We start from the raw sequence: 16760 nt of genomic DNA on the forward strand, positions 1-16760 counted from the left end.
CCTGTGAATTACTTAATGCAATCAGGATGGTAATTTTCGTTGCTTATCTAGCATGTATAAGATTTAATACGTCGTATGCACACTGAAAATGCATTTTCGCTGGTAAAAAGCCTGACTTAATGTAACATCTTGGGCTGACAGGCAATCTGAGCGTCACATAGACATAAACAACAAAAACTAAACAAAATATACCTAGTAACTTTACTTGGAAAATCCTCTCAGTTTGGGATACTTTGTCTGCCCTTACAAGATTAAGTTTAGGTTCTAATAAAGTTATTTAACTTTACAAATATGAAAAGAAATCGATTTGATTAATTTTTTTGTTGTTTGTCCCTTAAAGGATTCCAAACTAACAGTTGTACTTTCTAAAAATAAAAATTTGTTCATGGTATGACAAAATATAACTAAGTAGTGATGTGCTTTGATAGGTAATGGTTTTCCTAGGAATTCTGGTTCAATAACGAGATAAATTTCCAATAAAACGGTTGGCGTACAAGATTGTTTCTCTAGGTATTTGTGTCGTTGTGTTCTTGTTCGATTTTGAGAAGAGCAACTTTTGTCAACATAGTTTCCAATTTTCAGGCTGAAACGGCCCTCATGTATGACGCCGTGCACCTGTTCGCCAAGGCGCTTCACGACCTGGACACCAGCCAACAGATAGACATTAAGCCACTCAGCTGTGATGCCGTAGACACCTGGCCACACGGCTACAGCCTCATTAACTACATGAAGATAGTAAGCTTTCAACTGTTATTAGACTTTTTTGTTTTTTGGATAAACTGTGACCGCGCAATAATAATAATGTGTTTTTGGAAGTCTACAACCCAGGGATTTTGCTGCAATTAAATCCTGCTGACATCGTCGAATTTTCAACAGGGTTTAGCCGCTTGGAACACGAGAAAATCGAGGAAGAAAAACATCCAGACCGTTCTTTATTTGACTAATGCCGCTCTAAATTATCCATGCTCGTACTTAGTAAATCGTTCCTGATGGTTCGCCCTTTTTATTCTGCTCCATCGATTTTACGAAACGCTAATCTGGTTTAGCTTATTTTGAAAGGATAATGCAATCGCTCTTTTAAAACAATTCAATTTAGTTTGCATTTAATACTCGTTAATTGAAAATTTTAGAAAGATAAATATCACTTCGTGCATTTGTCGTTATCCTGTACCCAGCGATTTGGCCTGGAGGTTTAGACCGTTGCTTAGTATACGGGCAGACTCGGGTTCGATTCCCTGTCAGTGATACTAGTTTTTCTTGGGTCACTTAAGCAAATGCTGGGGCAGTAGCAATATTCTATCTATCACCTCGCTACTGTCTTCATTAAGTTCGTCTCATCTTTCTCTCCCCAACTACCCTCACCTCTTCCTACCACCATCCCTGTATATATGAAGAGAACCTTCTGCTCTACTCTCCGGATTTGTACCACAGTTCAAGTCATCATTTAACCGGTGAGAATGATACACCTAAAACTGTTATCCCATGTACCACTATCTATCTTTATTTAGTAATTCTGCACCCCTCGTTGATCAGGTATCTCTTTAATTCTGATATTAATTCATTCGTTTCGTATAGGAGATTGTCGTAAGTCATTTAACGAGAAATCGTAAATCGCAGAAGCGGCATTTTATATCATCTTCCCATTTGAAATATTTGGTAGGAAGGTTTATTACCGTTTATATCCCGGCGGTCTTAATGTGCTGGCATACAGGATAAAAACAAAAGTATTAGGCCGATGATATATAGTAGCAGTAGTAATAGTAGTAACAGTAGCAGGCCTTACACTTCCATTAAACCGGGAAAGTAGGACTTACAGAGGCATTTTCTGTCTTAAATTAATTCTAGTTTCCGTTTCTAGTGCTTTAGGTTATTATTCCGAGCGTGGAGTCCATACGGAAGCAAGAATAATAACAAGGCCCTTTTATAAGTCTTCTTAATCCATTCGAAGAGGAAATTGCATCGGCTTGACATTTACTGTTGCATTTATTTCAATTAGGTTGAGATGCGAGGCCTCACTGGTATAATCAGATTCGATCACCAGGGTTTCCGGAGCGACTTCGTGCTAGATATCGTCGAATTAGGGAGGGAAGGGTTGAAGAAAATTGGCAGTTGGAACGCTTCTAGGGGAGTTAATTTCACCAGGACATACGGAGAGGCCTACACTCAAATCGTCGAAATTCTACAGAACAAGACCTTCGTCGTCACGACGATTTTGGTGAGAATCACTTTTCGTTCAATCACTACAAACATTATTACACTCTGACGACCTACATGAAATAAACAAAGAAAAATGCTCATGATAGTTGACCTTTGCTGTTGGTGAAATTTAAATTGAATAGGCTTTTGATCCCGACAAGAAAACGTGGTAGTTAGTTCGTACTTATGTCATCACTTGCCCCATTCTCACTTCCTCTTTTGCATTTTTAATTGCAGCCCCTTGAAAATGCACTAATGACGATGAAATTAATAACCAAGTTGCTGCAAGGACGGATTTTGGTAATTAAGTAGATTACGATGTTACACAGTTCATGAATATTTGAATGCAGTGTATACGTACATATATATTATTACACTGGTTGCTCACCATTATGTTTGTGATCCTATTTAATAAATCCACTCATGTCAAAAAAAGTAATTAACCGCTTCTGTGAATTTCATATCCTCTAATAACGTCATTTCTACAATTAGAAATTATCAGTCGTATTCATTAACCGCAGTGTTAACGTTTAAACCTTTTGGATTTGATGTTTAGTATATACAATTTTAAAATTATTGGTTACCTGTTTCTGAAGCTCCGCAAGGGTCATATGCGGGACCGCTGCTATTGCGTTTGTTTTAAATCGAATAATCAATATAAAAGTTACGTTCTTCAACTGTATACAACAATATACAATTTTCAAATNCCTGTTTCTGAAGCTCCGCAAGGGTCATATGCGGGACCGCTGCTATTGCGTTTGTTTTAAATCGAATAATCAATATAAAAGTTACGTTCTTCAACTGTATACAACAATATACAATTTTCAAATTATTGGTTGCTTGTTTCTGGAGCTCCACAAGGGTCATATGCGGGACCACTGCTATTGCGTTTGTTTTAAACCGAATAATCAATATAAAAGTAACGTTCTTTAACTGTATACAACGATATACAATTTTCAAATTATTGGTTGCTTGTTTCTGGAGCTCCACAAGGGTCCTATGCGGGACCGCTACTATTGCGTTTGTTTTAAATCGAATAATCAATATAAAAGTTACGTTCTTCAACTGTATTCAGCAATACTTGGGGTTTGCAATGTCTATAGAGGGTAGATATGTATTTTAATAGAATGTTCTGTTTCGAACAGAGTTCACCGTATATAATGCGCAAAGATTCTACCGAAAAGTTGACGGGAAATTCGCAATTTGAGGGATACGCTGTGGACCTGATTCACGAAATTTCCCGTATTCTCGGCTTCAACTACACGATCCGCTTGGCACCGGATGGACGTTACGGGTCGTACAACAAGAAAACAAAAGAATGGGACGGAATGATAAAAGAGCTACTAGATCAAAAGGCTGATTTGGCCATAGCCGATCTCACAATAACATACGATCGCGAACAAGCAGTAGATTTCACAATGCCCTTCATGAACCTAGGCATTAGCATTTTATACAGGAAGCCCATTAAACAACCGCCCAACCTTTTTTCCTTTCTTTCACCGTTATCGCTAGACGTCTGGATCTACATGGCGACGGCATATCTGGGAGTTTCGGTACTACTATTTATACTAGCAAGGTAATAGTATCATATTTGTTTTTAGGTTAAGATTCCAGTCACTTTAGAGGTTGTAATATTGGCATATATGTACGAAAATGTACTTGGAGGGGTTGATATCCAATATTAAACATTAAATTGTAATTAATTCTACGTATTACCGCAAAATAATGCGGAAAAATTGTTATTGTGCTGTCACGCCCTCGCCGAGGATCGAACCCGGGCCCTTGGTTTAAGCGCCACTAAGCTACGATTCCGAGTTCTATTCCCGGCGAGGGCGTGAGAACAATATGTAGATATTAGAATGCTAATTTCAGTTTAATGTTTAAAAAATTATAATATTGACTATAAAACTGTTACATTTTCGTAAATACATATCATTTCCTGGCAGACTGAGCAGATGACTGCATTGCAGTTAATTTCTCCATGTCGGTCGAGTTCTGTAATAATAAATAAGAAAATAAATCAACCGCGTGTCTACCAACAATGAAACAAGTGGAACGGTTGGCTAAATTCGATACGGAAAATCCGACAGCTCACCGCATTTATTTATTTGACACCGTTGTACACATTAGCACATTTCACACACTGTTGACACAAATATCGATGTATGTTTCTGATTTAATCAATCTTAAAAGGACCATCGTTAAATGATTAATAGACACGTATACAAGAACAGTTGTACAATGTAACAAAGTTATTGTGTGGCTTACCTAACGTATGTTACGCCACTGGCTGTAGGTAAACCCTGTCCGCTGAAATTTCAAATTTCTCGAAAACTTTGAGGTTTCTTTTGTTGTAAATTACGTTTACCTTTTATCACTATTACTAGCAGTCCTCATTAAATTAATATAGAAATTGTAAGATGAACTAGGAGAAAGTTTGTGAATGGTACATGTAACCACAGAGTCCTGTACTAACGTTAAAACTAATTTAGTTCATCCTCACTTAATGCATCTCCACGAAACTTAATCACGTTGAGAATAAAGTTACATATCATAAACCGACATATTCATCATGTAATTAAGTAAAGGGGTTGGAAATATTCACTCGGATTATAGGACAGTAATACTGAAGAAACTTCTCGTCTAATTTGTACTTAACATGCTTTGTAATTTATCGTAGATTTACCCCTTACGAATGGCAAAATCCCCACCCTTGCAACCCCAATCCAGATCATTTGGAAAATGAGTTTACGTTGTTAAACTGCATGTGGTTTGCTATTGGTTCGTTGATGCAACAGGGTTGCGATTTTTTACCCAAGTAAGTAACTATAATTAATATTAACTATGAAATGTTCGTTTTCAGATTCAGCCCTTACGAATGGGAAAATCCACATTTTTGTATACATGAATCTACAGTTTTGGAAAATCAATTCACCCTCATGAATTCTCTTTGGTTTACAATCGGATCCCTTATGCAGCAGGGCTCCAATTTAGCACCAAAGTAAGTCGCAATTTTTCAAATTCGGACTGAAGTTTATGCTAATTGGCATGTGTGATTTTATTTTGATGCTATTTTGGACCTGCTGAGCTCTTTTCGTCGCATTTAATTTCCATAAAATATCTTGCAAATAACGAATATAGATACCAACTAAATGTTAATTAAAACAAGAAGAAACTAATTAGTATTTCGGAGAAGACGTATCGTATATTTTTTGTTTTGGACACAAAAAAGCTATTCTTATGCAATTAATTAGTTATATCAATATTTTTTCAAAAATGACGCTCAATTTTGCAGTTTTGGAAGCCGTATAACCACATTTTTATACAAACATTTCTCATTTGCAAATATGCACACGTACTAGACCAGACTTATAATATTTGATAATATCTCAAGATTTTAAAAGTTGCTTTTTATTCATAGCATGTTCTAATAATAAAATATGTACATAAATTGTGGTGTAATTCCAAATTTCTTTTTTATGTATTATGTACTATTGAACTGGTTGAAAGAAAAGCAAATGAAAAAGACATTTTGGACTACCCTAATGTACAATATACTACATTACAACGAATAATCAACAAAGTTAGGGGCTAACGACTTTAACATATAGTTTAATAACCCTTTTAAAAGTAATATCGTAAACGTTTAAAGGAAACTGCTTTTGTCGCGGGAACAGTTTGATTTTGTACAATACAAATCGTCTTGGTGATCAAAAATTAATGATTAATATTTTTGAAATTACTTGTAGGAGTAACAAAAGTATTAAAAATAAAAAAGAGGTTCACCATGTATAGTTACCACAAAAGTTATTCACTGCGGACACTTGTTTCATCCATTTCTAATGTGGACACATTAAAAATAGGAGAAACACATGTCCAAAATAAATTTTTGGCCCCCTGTTTGCATGTATGGCGCTACATCGCTTCAAATAATGTTTTCTATAACCTTTTGGTCTCTGGGTCAAGGATTTACATACGTATAATTGTTAATAAGTGAAAATTTCAAGTCGATATCAAATTCGAAAGTCGAAACCTCTGACACGAACGGACAGCCAAAACGATTTTTTTAATTAAAGGGCTGTGTCGACTAGAATGGTGGCGGGAATGTGGTGGTTTTTTACCCTGATAATGATATCATCCTATACAGCCAATTTAGCAGCATTCCTCACAGTTGAACGGATGGATTCGCCCATCGAGAGTGCAGAGGATCTCGCAAAACAGACGAAAATCAAATACGGGGCCCTAAGAGGAGGATCGACAGCGGCGTTTTTCAGGGTAAGTGTATAACAATATTACAGATTCATTTACAACTTAACAAGGATAGGAGCCAAAACTCCAAAAATACGACTAAAAAAAAAGAAGTAAGAAGAAAGGGTATGTTCCGTTCACTTAGAGAAAGGTACAGCGTAAGCGATGTGCACAAACGAATATGACCGATCGTTTACTGTCAGATGTTTCCGATCAAAGCCTAACCACAAACCTCTGGCACCGTAAATAACTTCGATTAAAAAATACGAGCATACGTAATCCTAAAATGTAGCATCGTGCTACAGATGGCGTTTACTGCGCCATTTGTAGTATTTTCTAAAACGGACTGTTAATACAGCAGGTAAAAGTTGGTCTGTGTTGTGTCGGAGCTGCCTGCGACGCGCTGATGAGATCCAAAAAGATCGAAATCGCGATCCGCGTCTGGCAGTTTCGACAGAATACGGACCACTTCGAATTATTTTATTAACTTCGATTAAGTCATTAAGACAGTCCGCGAATATCGATTTGGCATAGTGTACCTTTCTCTAAGTGATCTAAATATACTAAATTAGACGATAAAAACAAGTACACAATTGTTTATTGCTATTATGCCACTTGGTTGCCTTGAACCTCAGAAACCACTCGATGGTTTATGGTGTGGTTTCCGCTGGAATATCGAGTATTTTGTCCTAATGATTATAACTTTTGTATCATCTTCACTATTGTCAGGGATAAAGAGATAAGACGATTTTTATAAAATGAATTGTCTCTGTAACTTTTCAATAATCTTTGAGAACATTTTCACCGTATTGCACTGTAGAAAAAATCTATTCGGTGACAAGGGTATCTTTAGGGTCGTTTGGTGGAATTCATACGCGCCTGCCTTATCTTTATTTTGGGCTTCACGTTACCCATTTGCTGCTTGTAATAAATTCTATTGCAACGTCCCAATTTTACGAGCTGCTTGTACGTATACATACAAAACCGTGTCTAGCCGCCATAATCCTCAGCCATTTCCATTTTAGTCTTCCAATTTCTTGGATGCAGCATTCCCAGATTACCCACATCAATTTCGTGATTATTATCACGGACTCAAACATTTTTACTTCGTCTTTTAGGTTCATACGTACGTGAAACAGGTCAACCAGGAAGCAATTTTGTCCTTCGTCCTTATTTCTACGTACTCTACTACATTACCACTATTTTACATGAATTCCATTTGTCATAGCAGCTTTTGTACCTTTCGTTACTTAATATCTCTACAACGAAATTCTCATATGTTATTACTTTACATATATGCAACCAATTTTACACCACATTTAGACCCGGCCACTTTTTTCCAACTGACGGAATACGTTAATATTGCTAATATTTAATTAACGATTGTAATTAAACAAATCTAAAGTGTACCAAAAGAATCCTTCCATATTTTATTTAAATTAAAAGTTAGGTGCAAAATCTTGTACTTTTTCATAAAGTTTAATGGTAGTACGTTCGATTAAATATAGCACACATTAGTTTTACGTAAATCATTGGTTTTAGGAAGAAATTAGTTTTGTTCAGGCATCTTGCGAAATTGTGTAATGCTGCCTCTAGACAAAACTAAGGACTTATTGTTATATAAAGATTACTAAACCGTGCATTATTCAAGAGTATCGTTTTCTATCTTAAACAAGCTTTCAGAAGCTTCTGCATAAATAAGCGACTTTCATTCAAGTTGGTGAAGGCTGTTGTTTTAGTGGAAATAAGTACATACATATATACATATATTGCATAGATCTTGTCATTTATTTTACAAAAAATATTAAATGCAGAAGATGAACATTGAAAAAAAAAATTGTCTTTGCTATAACTTATTCTTAACATTATCACTTATCACTAACCAAAATCGAAATTTTGTAAATATTCTACGAACTTTAATCCTAGCAACACAACGAGAGTCCTCAAATAAATCAGCATATCTTTAATTATTATTTAAAATTGAGGTGCATTTTTAAACGAAGTTAACAGAAGGATTAATTAATGCTAAAGTTGTTTCGGGAAAAACCACTCCTTTCGCATTGTTAAACGTTTCGTAATGATTGCTTTAGTCCTGGTTCACAGAAGAAGAAGTAAGAAAAAGAGGACTTTTTATAAAAACACTTATAAATCTAATTAGAAAGTTTTTGTTGTGTCAGTTCCTCGAAACTTCTTTTTTCCGAACGGGGTTGCTAATAATTATTATTTGAACTCGCTTCAGACACAAACGAAGCAAGGAAGTGTAGTCACTTTCATTTTGAATTTCAAGCACCAACCGAGTACAAAACAAAACTTCAGTAAACTAAATTAAGGAATCGATTAATGAGGATTCTCAGTCCTTTTCATAATATTTTTCTTCTATTGTTATAAAGACGTACCACAATAAAAATATTCTGACAGAAAGGATTAGACTTGCCATGTAATACTTACGAAAGTTGATTAATAGTAATAGACTAGACTACTGATCTTGGTAAAAACGTAGAACCTTTGACGAAGTTAAAATAGTCTAGCCCAAGAATATCCCAACTGAGCAGAATTTACATACAAGTTTACCCTGTAGAAGTAGATAATTAACAAAACTCATGAAATGTAGGCAAATCCGCAAGGAGTTACGGTAATATAGTACTAGTTACTAGGTATTGGTCTCCTTCCTTGTTTTACTACTGTATTTCTCTCCTTTCCTTAATCCATGACGCTAGGGTTGAGGATATAATTTCTGATTTAATTTATGTATACTTTTTTCTCTCATTCTGGCTTCCGTTTCTTGTATTCAAATTTCATCCAGGTTCTTTCATATTACCTGCTGCCAAAGTTATTTTGAGTTCTTGATTTCAAAGAGAATATCTATCCTGTTGGTTAGTCTTTCTGGATCCATTCTGTAGATATGTCCCAAAAATGTTGCCCTTCTCTTTCGAATGCAGTCTGAGATATTTTATATTTTGAGATAAATTTCATAATTGTCTTATTTCGAACGATCTTCTCTTTGATATCCCATAGATCTTTTTGCCTATTCCTGTGCATGACATTCAGTTGTTTGAACAATAGTATTTGAAGGTCAATTTCAGAAAAAAAAATATAGATTGTAAGAAAGAGGTCATTAGTCCATGAAGCATCCCGAATGGAAATAAGAATCGTAAACATTCGCCGATACTGCAATATGATAAAAGTGTGTCGGTTCCAGGACTCGAACTTCACCACGTATCAGAGAATGTGGTCGTTTATGGAGTCCGCCAGGCCATCTGTGTTCACCATGAGTAATACTGAAGGGGTTGAAAGGGTCGTTAAGGGCAAAGGCAGTTACGCCTTCTTGATGGAGTCGACGACAATCGAGTATGTTATCGAGAGAAACTGCGAACTGACACAAATCGGAGGACTACTCGACTCGAAAGGGTACGGGATCGCAATGCCTCCAAGTAAGAAGCCATTTCTAACGTTTCTTCTCTTAATTAAATTGTATTTTACCACACACTTTAATGAATCCGAGCAATTCCTTCGGTCCGCCGTGCCGTTCCGTAAAAATATTACTTTTAAGAATTAATTTTCTCACTTTATATTCTCGCAGTGTCTCTGCGAAGAGCGTTTTATTAAATTAATGTTATCCAAAGAAAATTGCTTGACGACACTCTGGAAAAAGAATTGGGCTTTTCTTGTACTTCTAGATTCACCGTTTCGAACTGCAATAAGTGGAGCCATCCTCAAGCTCCAAGAAGAAGGAAAATTGCACGTACTGAAGACGAGATGGTGGAAGGAGAAACGGGGTGGAGGTGCTTGCAATGTAAGTATAATACTATTCAATTTTATTTGTCTTCCAATAAGGGTTTGTTTTATTACTATTTTTTGCTGTTATTGGATAGGATGAAACTACGAAAACTAGCAGTACAGCGAACGCTTTGGGTCTTGCAAATATCGGTGGGGTGTTTGTTGTCCTTATGGGCGGCATGGGGGTAGCTTGCGTCATTGCAGTGTGCGAATTCGTCTGGAAATCACGGAAAGTCGCCATCGAAGAAAGGGTGAGCAGAATTCCACACGTCAGTTATTTATTTATTTTTATTAATATCTCAGTTTCCTTATAGTAAATAATTAACCGAATATAACGGCAATTTAATATGAAAAGTAAGAAACATTAAGAAATTAAATTCTTTTTAGCGTTTTGCATTCATTTATAATAGAAAAATTGAACCTGCAGCTTATTATGTCTTTATTTAATATTTTTATCGTAATATTTAGTAAGACAACAGAAAAGTATTAGATTTTATTTATCAAATTTGACAAAAAAGAAATAATATAAATTGGCTTGTTCTTTTGTTTTTATTTTAGAAACAAAAAAGTAAAAAATCATACGACAAAGTAATTATTGAGGAAAACTGTATTCCGAAAATAGTAAACTAACTATTTAAGAAATGTAATTTCTTATGCTGCATTAAATTGGAAATATAGGAGGTAAGTCATAACAAAAATTCAATTTCTTATCTTTCAATTTATTTTTTAAACTAGTATTGTAAAATTTGTATTTCACTATACCAAAAATTTTTTAGAAGAAATGAAGCAAATAATATCTAAAAATTTCATGTTTCCAGCAAGTTACTAGTTTAAGTTTTCCTGTAATCAATTTTTTGACATAGTCCTCTCTGCCAAAAGGATTAATATAACGAAAGTTTTTTGTTGATTATAAGCGGATTTCATTTCTGTTTGTTTTTTTTATTTTTTGAAAACAAATTTTACTATTTCTTAACTCCAGATATCATTATGTTCACAAATGGCTTCCGAACTTCGATTTATCTTAAAGTGCAGTGAATCATCGAAACCGGTGCATCCCTTAAAGACTTCCGATGCCACGACGATGGTGGATGGCAACTTTCCACGTCTCGGATCGTATCCGTATGGGTTTGTCTTGGACAAAGAACCCATCAACTAACTTACATCCCCATCTCCCCGAATCCGTCACTTATTATGCTCGTATTCAAAAAGATGTGTGTTGTAGAACTTACGCGTCGGAATTGCAGAACAATTAAAGACTGGTGAGTTCGTGTGCAATCTATTTGTTCGTCTAAATAACAAATACTTTTAAAAACATTTGAAAATATGAACTTTTACTAACATAATGTAGTTAGCATAAATAATGTCATCAAAAGGGTGTTTCTTCCTGTGAAATATAATATAAATAAGTAGGTAAGAACATATAAAATGTAATCCTCTCCTTTCCTTAATCCATGACGCTAGGGTTGAGGATATAATTTCTGATTTAATTTATGTATACTTTTTTCTCTCATTCTGGCTTCCGTTTCTTGTATTCAAATTTCATCCAGGTTCTTTCATATTACCTGCTGCCAAAGTTATTTTGAGTTCTTGATTTCAAAGAGAATATCTATCCTGTTGGTTAGTCTTTCTGGATCCATTCTGTAGGTATGTCCCAAAAATGTTGCCCTTCTCTTTCGAATGCAGTCTGAGATATTTTATATTTTGAGATAAATTTCATAATTGTCTTATTTCGAACGATCTTCTCTTTGATATCCCATAGATCTTTTTGCCTATTCCTGTGCATGACATTCAGTTGTTTGAACNACTCTTTTGCAATAAAACTTTATTATTTATTAACTAAAAGTATAAATAGTAAATTAAATAATTTATTCAGGGCTCGAATATATAATCGAAAGGAACTTTTGTAAAAACTGCTGTCACAATTGATTGGATAATTTGAGAAATTGCTTCGGTTAAAGAAGGTCCAAGATCCTTATCGACGTCCTGCCAATTCTCGTTCAAAAACGAATTCATTTGATCGCCTAAAAATTACAAAATTATAGGTATAAATTGTTTTAACAATTAATCATTTGAGTAATTGAAAATTTGTTTTCACTAATGAAGTATTTCATGTTTGAAGACGATATTCTAGGGCGAAACATTAGTGCAGACAAATAATAATTTTTGCATTAAAAAATTGTAAATACAATTATCTTTCTGAAGTGTTTTTAATACCTATTTATAAGACTTACCTAAAGCTTTATCTCCACCGAAAAGATTATCTAACTGGTAATATGCCCTTTGCACTGTGTACTCCAATTTATTGTTTTTAGTTTTGATATGTTGCTTACCATTTTTGTCAACGAGATCAAAATCAAACGAATAAGTGTAAACTCCTCCAACTAAAACAAACATCCGATTAAGTATCTCCAATTTTTATAAAAAAAAATTATGCAAATATAAAAAAATTTCAAATATTCATCTAATCATTTATATTGCAAATTATCCTGTATACTCAAATACACTTGTATATCACAGCGTAACGTTGTTTGTGTGTTTTTACTTCGAAAGGCATTAAAAAGAGTCATATCATCTTACGATGTCCTCTAATAGGGCAGAGAACCGTACTCTGCCTGGATGGATTAAAAAGGAGCAGTTACGTACACATATATTTGTTATCTGCTTTAACAGCAATAAAAAAGCTGCTCTCTACTAGCAAACTGAGACTTATTCAGTTTAAAGTGTTCGTAAATACGAGAAGACGCAGAATATTCGTCGTTGAAATAATTAAATATTTAAGGTAAGAAAACGTTTTTAATATTATTATAAAGCTTTTGACAACTGTTTTATTGAAATAATTGTTTTGGTGCATGTAATGTGTAAGTAGTTTAAATAATTGATTATTTTCAGGTGATAATTTGATGCATTTTGCTGTAATGTTACCGCATTAAAAGATAAATAAAGAATGTTTATAGGATGATACTGTCTTTTACATTATTTGTAGATTTATACGAATATTAATATTTTTGGAATAATGTAATTGCTCGAATATTCTAAAATATATTTTTCTCTGTTAGTGGTATGGAAAATTAACACTGTGTCAACAAGGAACAGGGGCCGATATGTCCAATATGGAGGAGATTACAATTTTGATACTTAAGGTAAATCATTCTTGATTATTGAACAAAGTTTTCGCGTTTACACGATATTGTTACTGTACATACCATAAGTAATGTTGGCAGGCCCATTTCCTTTGATGGGCAAAATTAATATTCTGCCATCGATTTCGTAATCGGAAACTAAATTGACGTAATCGATGTTTGCCTTAAGCCAGAATTTGCGATTTGGTAGATCTATACTGAAAATAAATTAATAATTAATTATACGTATGGGTACATTTGCAAACATTTACGAACAACAGGTTTAAAATAATAAAAAGTTTTCTTTACGACTTTAGCATTTATGTTATTTAATTAGTAGTGATTAAATAATAAACATAAGACAAATAAAATGTAAAATATGATTTTATGATGAAATTATTATTCTTACCTCATATCTTGTATATCGGCCTTATCAAGTCCTGTTATGACTGCGTTCTTGATAATAATTTTTAAATTTTCCCCTGATTGAATTCTAACTTCGGGAATGTGTAGGGGTATTAAACTTGGGATATGATAAGCCCTGTCACCTATAATAAAATAACATCATTATTTAGCTTACATATGCCTTTCTTGTAAATTTGATTGTAAACTTACCCTTTGCAAGGACTGGTAAGCCTTCCTTTGCATGTTTAATGGCACACTTGTTTAAGTTAGGGTCTGATTTACTACATGGTTTTAGATAGGATGCTAGAAATAACAAATTTTAATAAAAAAATTTTTATATTTGTCATTATTAGGTATTTCTTGTGGTGTAAATAAAAATTAAATTATTATATGAATTTAACTTCGCCAATAGACCGACAAAATTAGATTTTAAATAAATAAAAATTAAATTAAATTTGAAAGACATTAGAAACCAAGTAATTTAATTTATAATTATTTAATTTCTTTGCTAGAGACAAAGCGAAAAGGAAGCTTAGTATGTATTGTACGTATTAGTGTCTTAGTTTTTGTTCTAGTTTCTTCCATCAATTTTTAGTATTACTGTATTTATTTCTTAGTTTCTGACTTAACATTTAACCACTTTGATCAACAAATGCAATGATTTTAACATCCGCGTAGCCATAAAATTGTTAATAACATTATGTTAATCATCTCTGTCTCATATTTGAAGCAGACATTTCGTAAAATAGTATAATTTTTAGGTGTTTTAACAACTGATTAATTACAAATATCATCAAGGTGCTTCCTTGTTGTCATCTATAATTACAATATTTAAAAGATATGATTTAATAAACTATTTTCTTACAAAATATATGCAAAACAATTAATATAGAATAACTTAAATTGTTTAGACTGCTAGTAATTTTGTCAAAAGTTATAAGTTATCTTTTACAATGTTTCACCAAATAAGAGACCTTTCTACTAATATAATTATAAAATGAATATTTAACAAATACGTAAGTACAACTTGACTTTACGTAATGTTAATTATATTGTTATTAATATAATTACAAAGATCTCAAACAGACTTCAATAAATACATTTTAACAAAACACGACAATTATTTTGGCTAACTTGGTCATTAATATTTGTTCGTTTATATTTATTGCTACTTCTTTTTATGTTACAATTTTTAGTTGACTTCAACTACTTTTACAAATATAATTTCCAATGTTGTTAATAGATACTAGACACTTTGAGAAGTAATAAAAGTATTAAAATTTAATTACCAATTTATGTAACGAAATAATTAAACTAATTTTCGTGATTACGAAGAAACCAAAATTCTATAAAGTAAGAACTTACGAAGTTTAGCAGAATTAACGAAAACGAATAGGGTACATAAAAGCACAACTTGACGAAACGCACTGATCATTTTGGACCAAAAATATGTAAACACTTTAATAACGAACTACTGTAGCAACGAACATCAAAAACCTTTTATACCTCCAACAATCTTGACCTTGTCATCCTTATTACCATAAGGCAACTTCAACTTTGTTTGCTTTTAAAACTCTTTGTTGTTTTCCATATTCTTCAATATTTCGGATTTTGTTCGATGATGCTAATTTTTAATATTAGAAGTATGGAATTGTTCGTAAAAATTTATTATTGCACGTCAACCAAGGTCAACATAATACGTTAATTTTTTTATTATTATTATACATCTTTTTATCTACATCATACATGCACATTTTACTTTTCACTTTTTTATGTTCAATTTGCGTGGAACATGGGGTGTTTTTCCCTACTTAATAACTAAACCGACACTTAAATGAATGTTTTCTTATGTTATTTTTCATAATTATTAGAGTAAATAAAATGAAGGTTCGTTCGATTGTTATAAGTAATTTTATGTTTCTCAGAAAAGTTTAATTTTATCTTTCATAAACTCTGTCCACATCTTATGGTTATTAACCATGACATTATTTTGGATTGCTCTCGTATACAGTATTATTTATTATCATTCTGGAACTATTTTGTTGGCAAAAGTATTGATGTTGTTTTTGCAATAAAAAATAAAAAGCTGTTGTTGCTCAATCTTAATTTCAATTAACATCATTTTTGTTACACTTAGGTATCCCAGTAACATTTAGTCTAACAGAATTTGTTGTTTGAAGAGTAAATTTAGTATGCAATATACTCTTTTTATGTATTACTTTAATAACTGCTTAATAATCTTCTACAAATTTAATTAGAATTTTAGATAACATCTTTTGGTTTATTTGTCTGTTTTTATTTTCTTTATTAAGGAGTTATACGTCATTGTTTCAACAATTTCTTTATTTGAACAACATGTCATGAATTTTCATGTTTCCATTTTGTGTCAGTATGAAATCTAGAAACTGTATACAATTCCTAGAAAATTATACAATTCTGAGGCTATTTAGGAAATCTATAAAATATTGTTTTCTTTGATCATGATTACGTTAATATTGCTAAGATTGCTGGTTTATCATCTGTAAAGTCACTTCATGATTATTATTATGATACAGATAGAGTCACTAATCCGCTGTTAAATATTTTTAAAACCAAAGTTGGTGTTTATAAATTAAGATCAGTACGTAACTTTCGGGAAATTAATTCAAGTAAAGATTATATCTTTCATTCTCCTTCTTTTAGACTAAGAAGAGTTTGAAAAAAATTACCTGAGGCTATTAAATCTTGTGTTAATTTTAGAGAGTTTAAGAATGAGTTATTTAATTATGTGATTAACTATCAATAATTAATTATATATNTGTTACCGAAAATGTATGAAATCTAGGAATTGTATACAATTCCAAGGAAATGTATAAAATATTGTTTCAAAGATTTTTTAATACACACATATCCTGGGAAATGTATACATTTCCTAGGAATTGTATGAAATTCAGATAATGTACTAGGAAATATATAAAACTAATTCTTTCTGTAAATAAAATGAATAGAATACGTTAGTAAACTGAGAATATGTAA

General features: G+C 32.8%; 2 protein-coding genes across 7 annotated transcripts in view; one reads left to right on the plus strand and one right to left on the minus strand.

Annotated features, from left to right (window-relative positions):
* LOC108741015 (glutamate receptor ionotropic, kainate 2) overlaps positions 1–11630 on the plus strand; it is a 56432-nt gene extending 44802 nt beyond the window's left edge. For 2 of the 6 annotated variants that reach the window (XM_018475578.1, XM_018475580.1), the window contains 9 exons: positions 583–735; positions 1997–2215; positions 3342–3772; positions 4877–5014; positions 6273–6471; positions 9644–9875; positions 10122–10237; positions 10317–10472; positions 11201–11630. In XM_018475578.1, coding sequence (XP_018331080.1) covers positions 583–735; positions 1997–2215; positions 3342–3772; positions 4877–5014; positions 6273–6471; positions 9644–9875; positions 10122–10237; positions 10317–10472; positions 11201–11377 — 1821 coding nt within the window. In that variant the 3' untranslated portion in view covers positions 11378–11630. Of the gene's footprint in view, positions 1–582; positions 736–1996; positions 2216–3341; positions 3773–4876; positions 5015–5059; positions 5198–6272; positions 6472–9643; positions 9876–10121; positions 10238–10316; positions 10473–10779; positions 10903–11200 lie in introns of all 6 variants that reach the window. The other 4 variants (XR_001938448.1, XR_001938447.1, XM_018475581.1 and 1 more) reach the window with 4 other exon arrangements.
* A 442-nt stretch (positions 11631–12072) lies between these two features.
* LOC108740990 (protein takeout-like) lies at positions 12073–15230 on the minus strand. The gene is made up of 6 exons (XM_025979023.1): positions 15111–15230; positions 13956–14048; positions 13750–13888; positions 13425–13558; positions 12453–12602; positions 12073–12242 (listed from the first exon to the last, which is right to left on the minus strand). Exons 1-6 carry the CDS (start codon positions 15178–15180, stop codon positions 12091–12093), a joined length of 738 nt encoding a protein of 245 aa, XP_025834808.1. The 5' UTR covers positions 15181–15230; the 3' UTR covers positions 12073–12090.
* Positions 15231–16760: the final 1530 nt, after the last annotated feature.

The sequence above is a fragment of the Agrilus planipennis genome, unplaced genomic scaffold, assembly GCF_000699045.2.
Source record: "Agrilus planipennis isolate EAB-ADULT unplaced genomic scaffold, Apla_2.0 scaffold238, whole genome shotgun sequence".
Taxonomy (NCBI): Eukaryota; Metazoa; Arthropoda; class Insecta; order Coleoptera; family Buprestidae; genus Agrilus; species Agrilus planipennis.

What these genes read in the sequence shown, in the direction of transcription:
- LOC108740990 (XM_025979023.1), bottom strand. Translation starts at nt 15,180, where the DNA reads ATGATCAGTGCGTTTCGTCAAGTTGTGCTTTTATGTACCCTATTCGTT. An exon ending in CTTACCAGTCCTTGCAAAGG is followed by an intron (nt 13,889 to 13,955) that starts GTAAGTTTACAA and finishes ATTTTATTATAG; the next exon opens with GTGACAGGGCTTATCATATC. An exon ending in CGGTGGAGATAAAGCTTTAG is followed by an intron (nt 12,243 to 12,452) that starts GTAAGTCTTATA and finishes TGTAATTTTTAG; the next exon opens with GCGATCAAATGAATTCGTTT.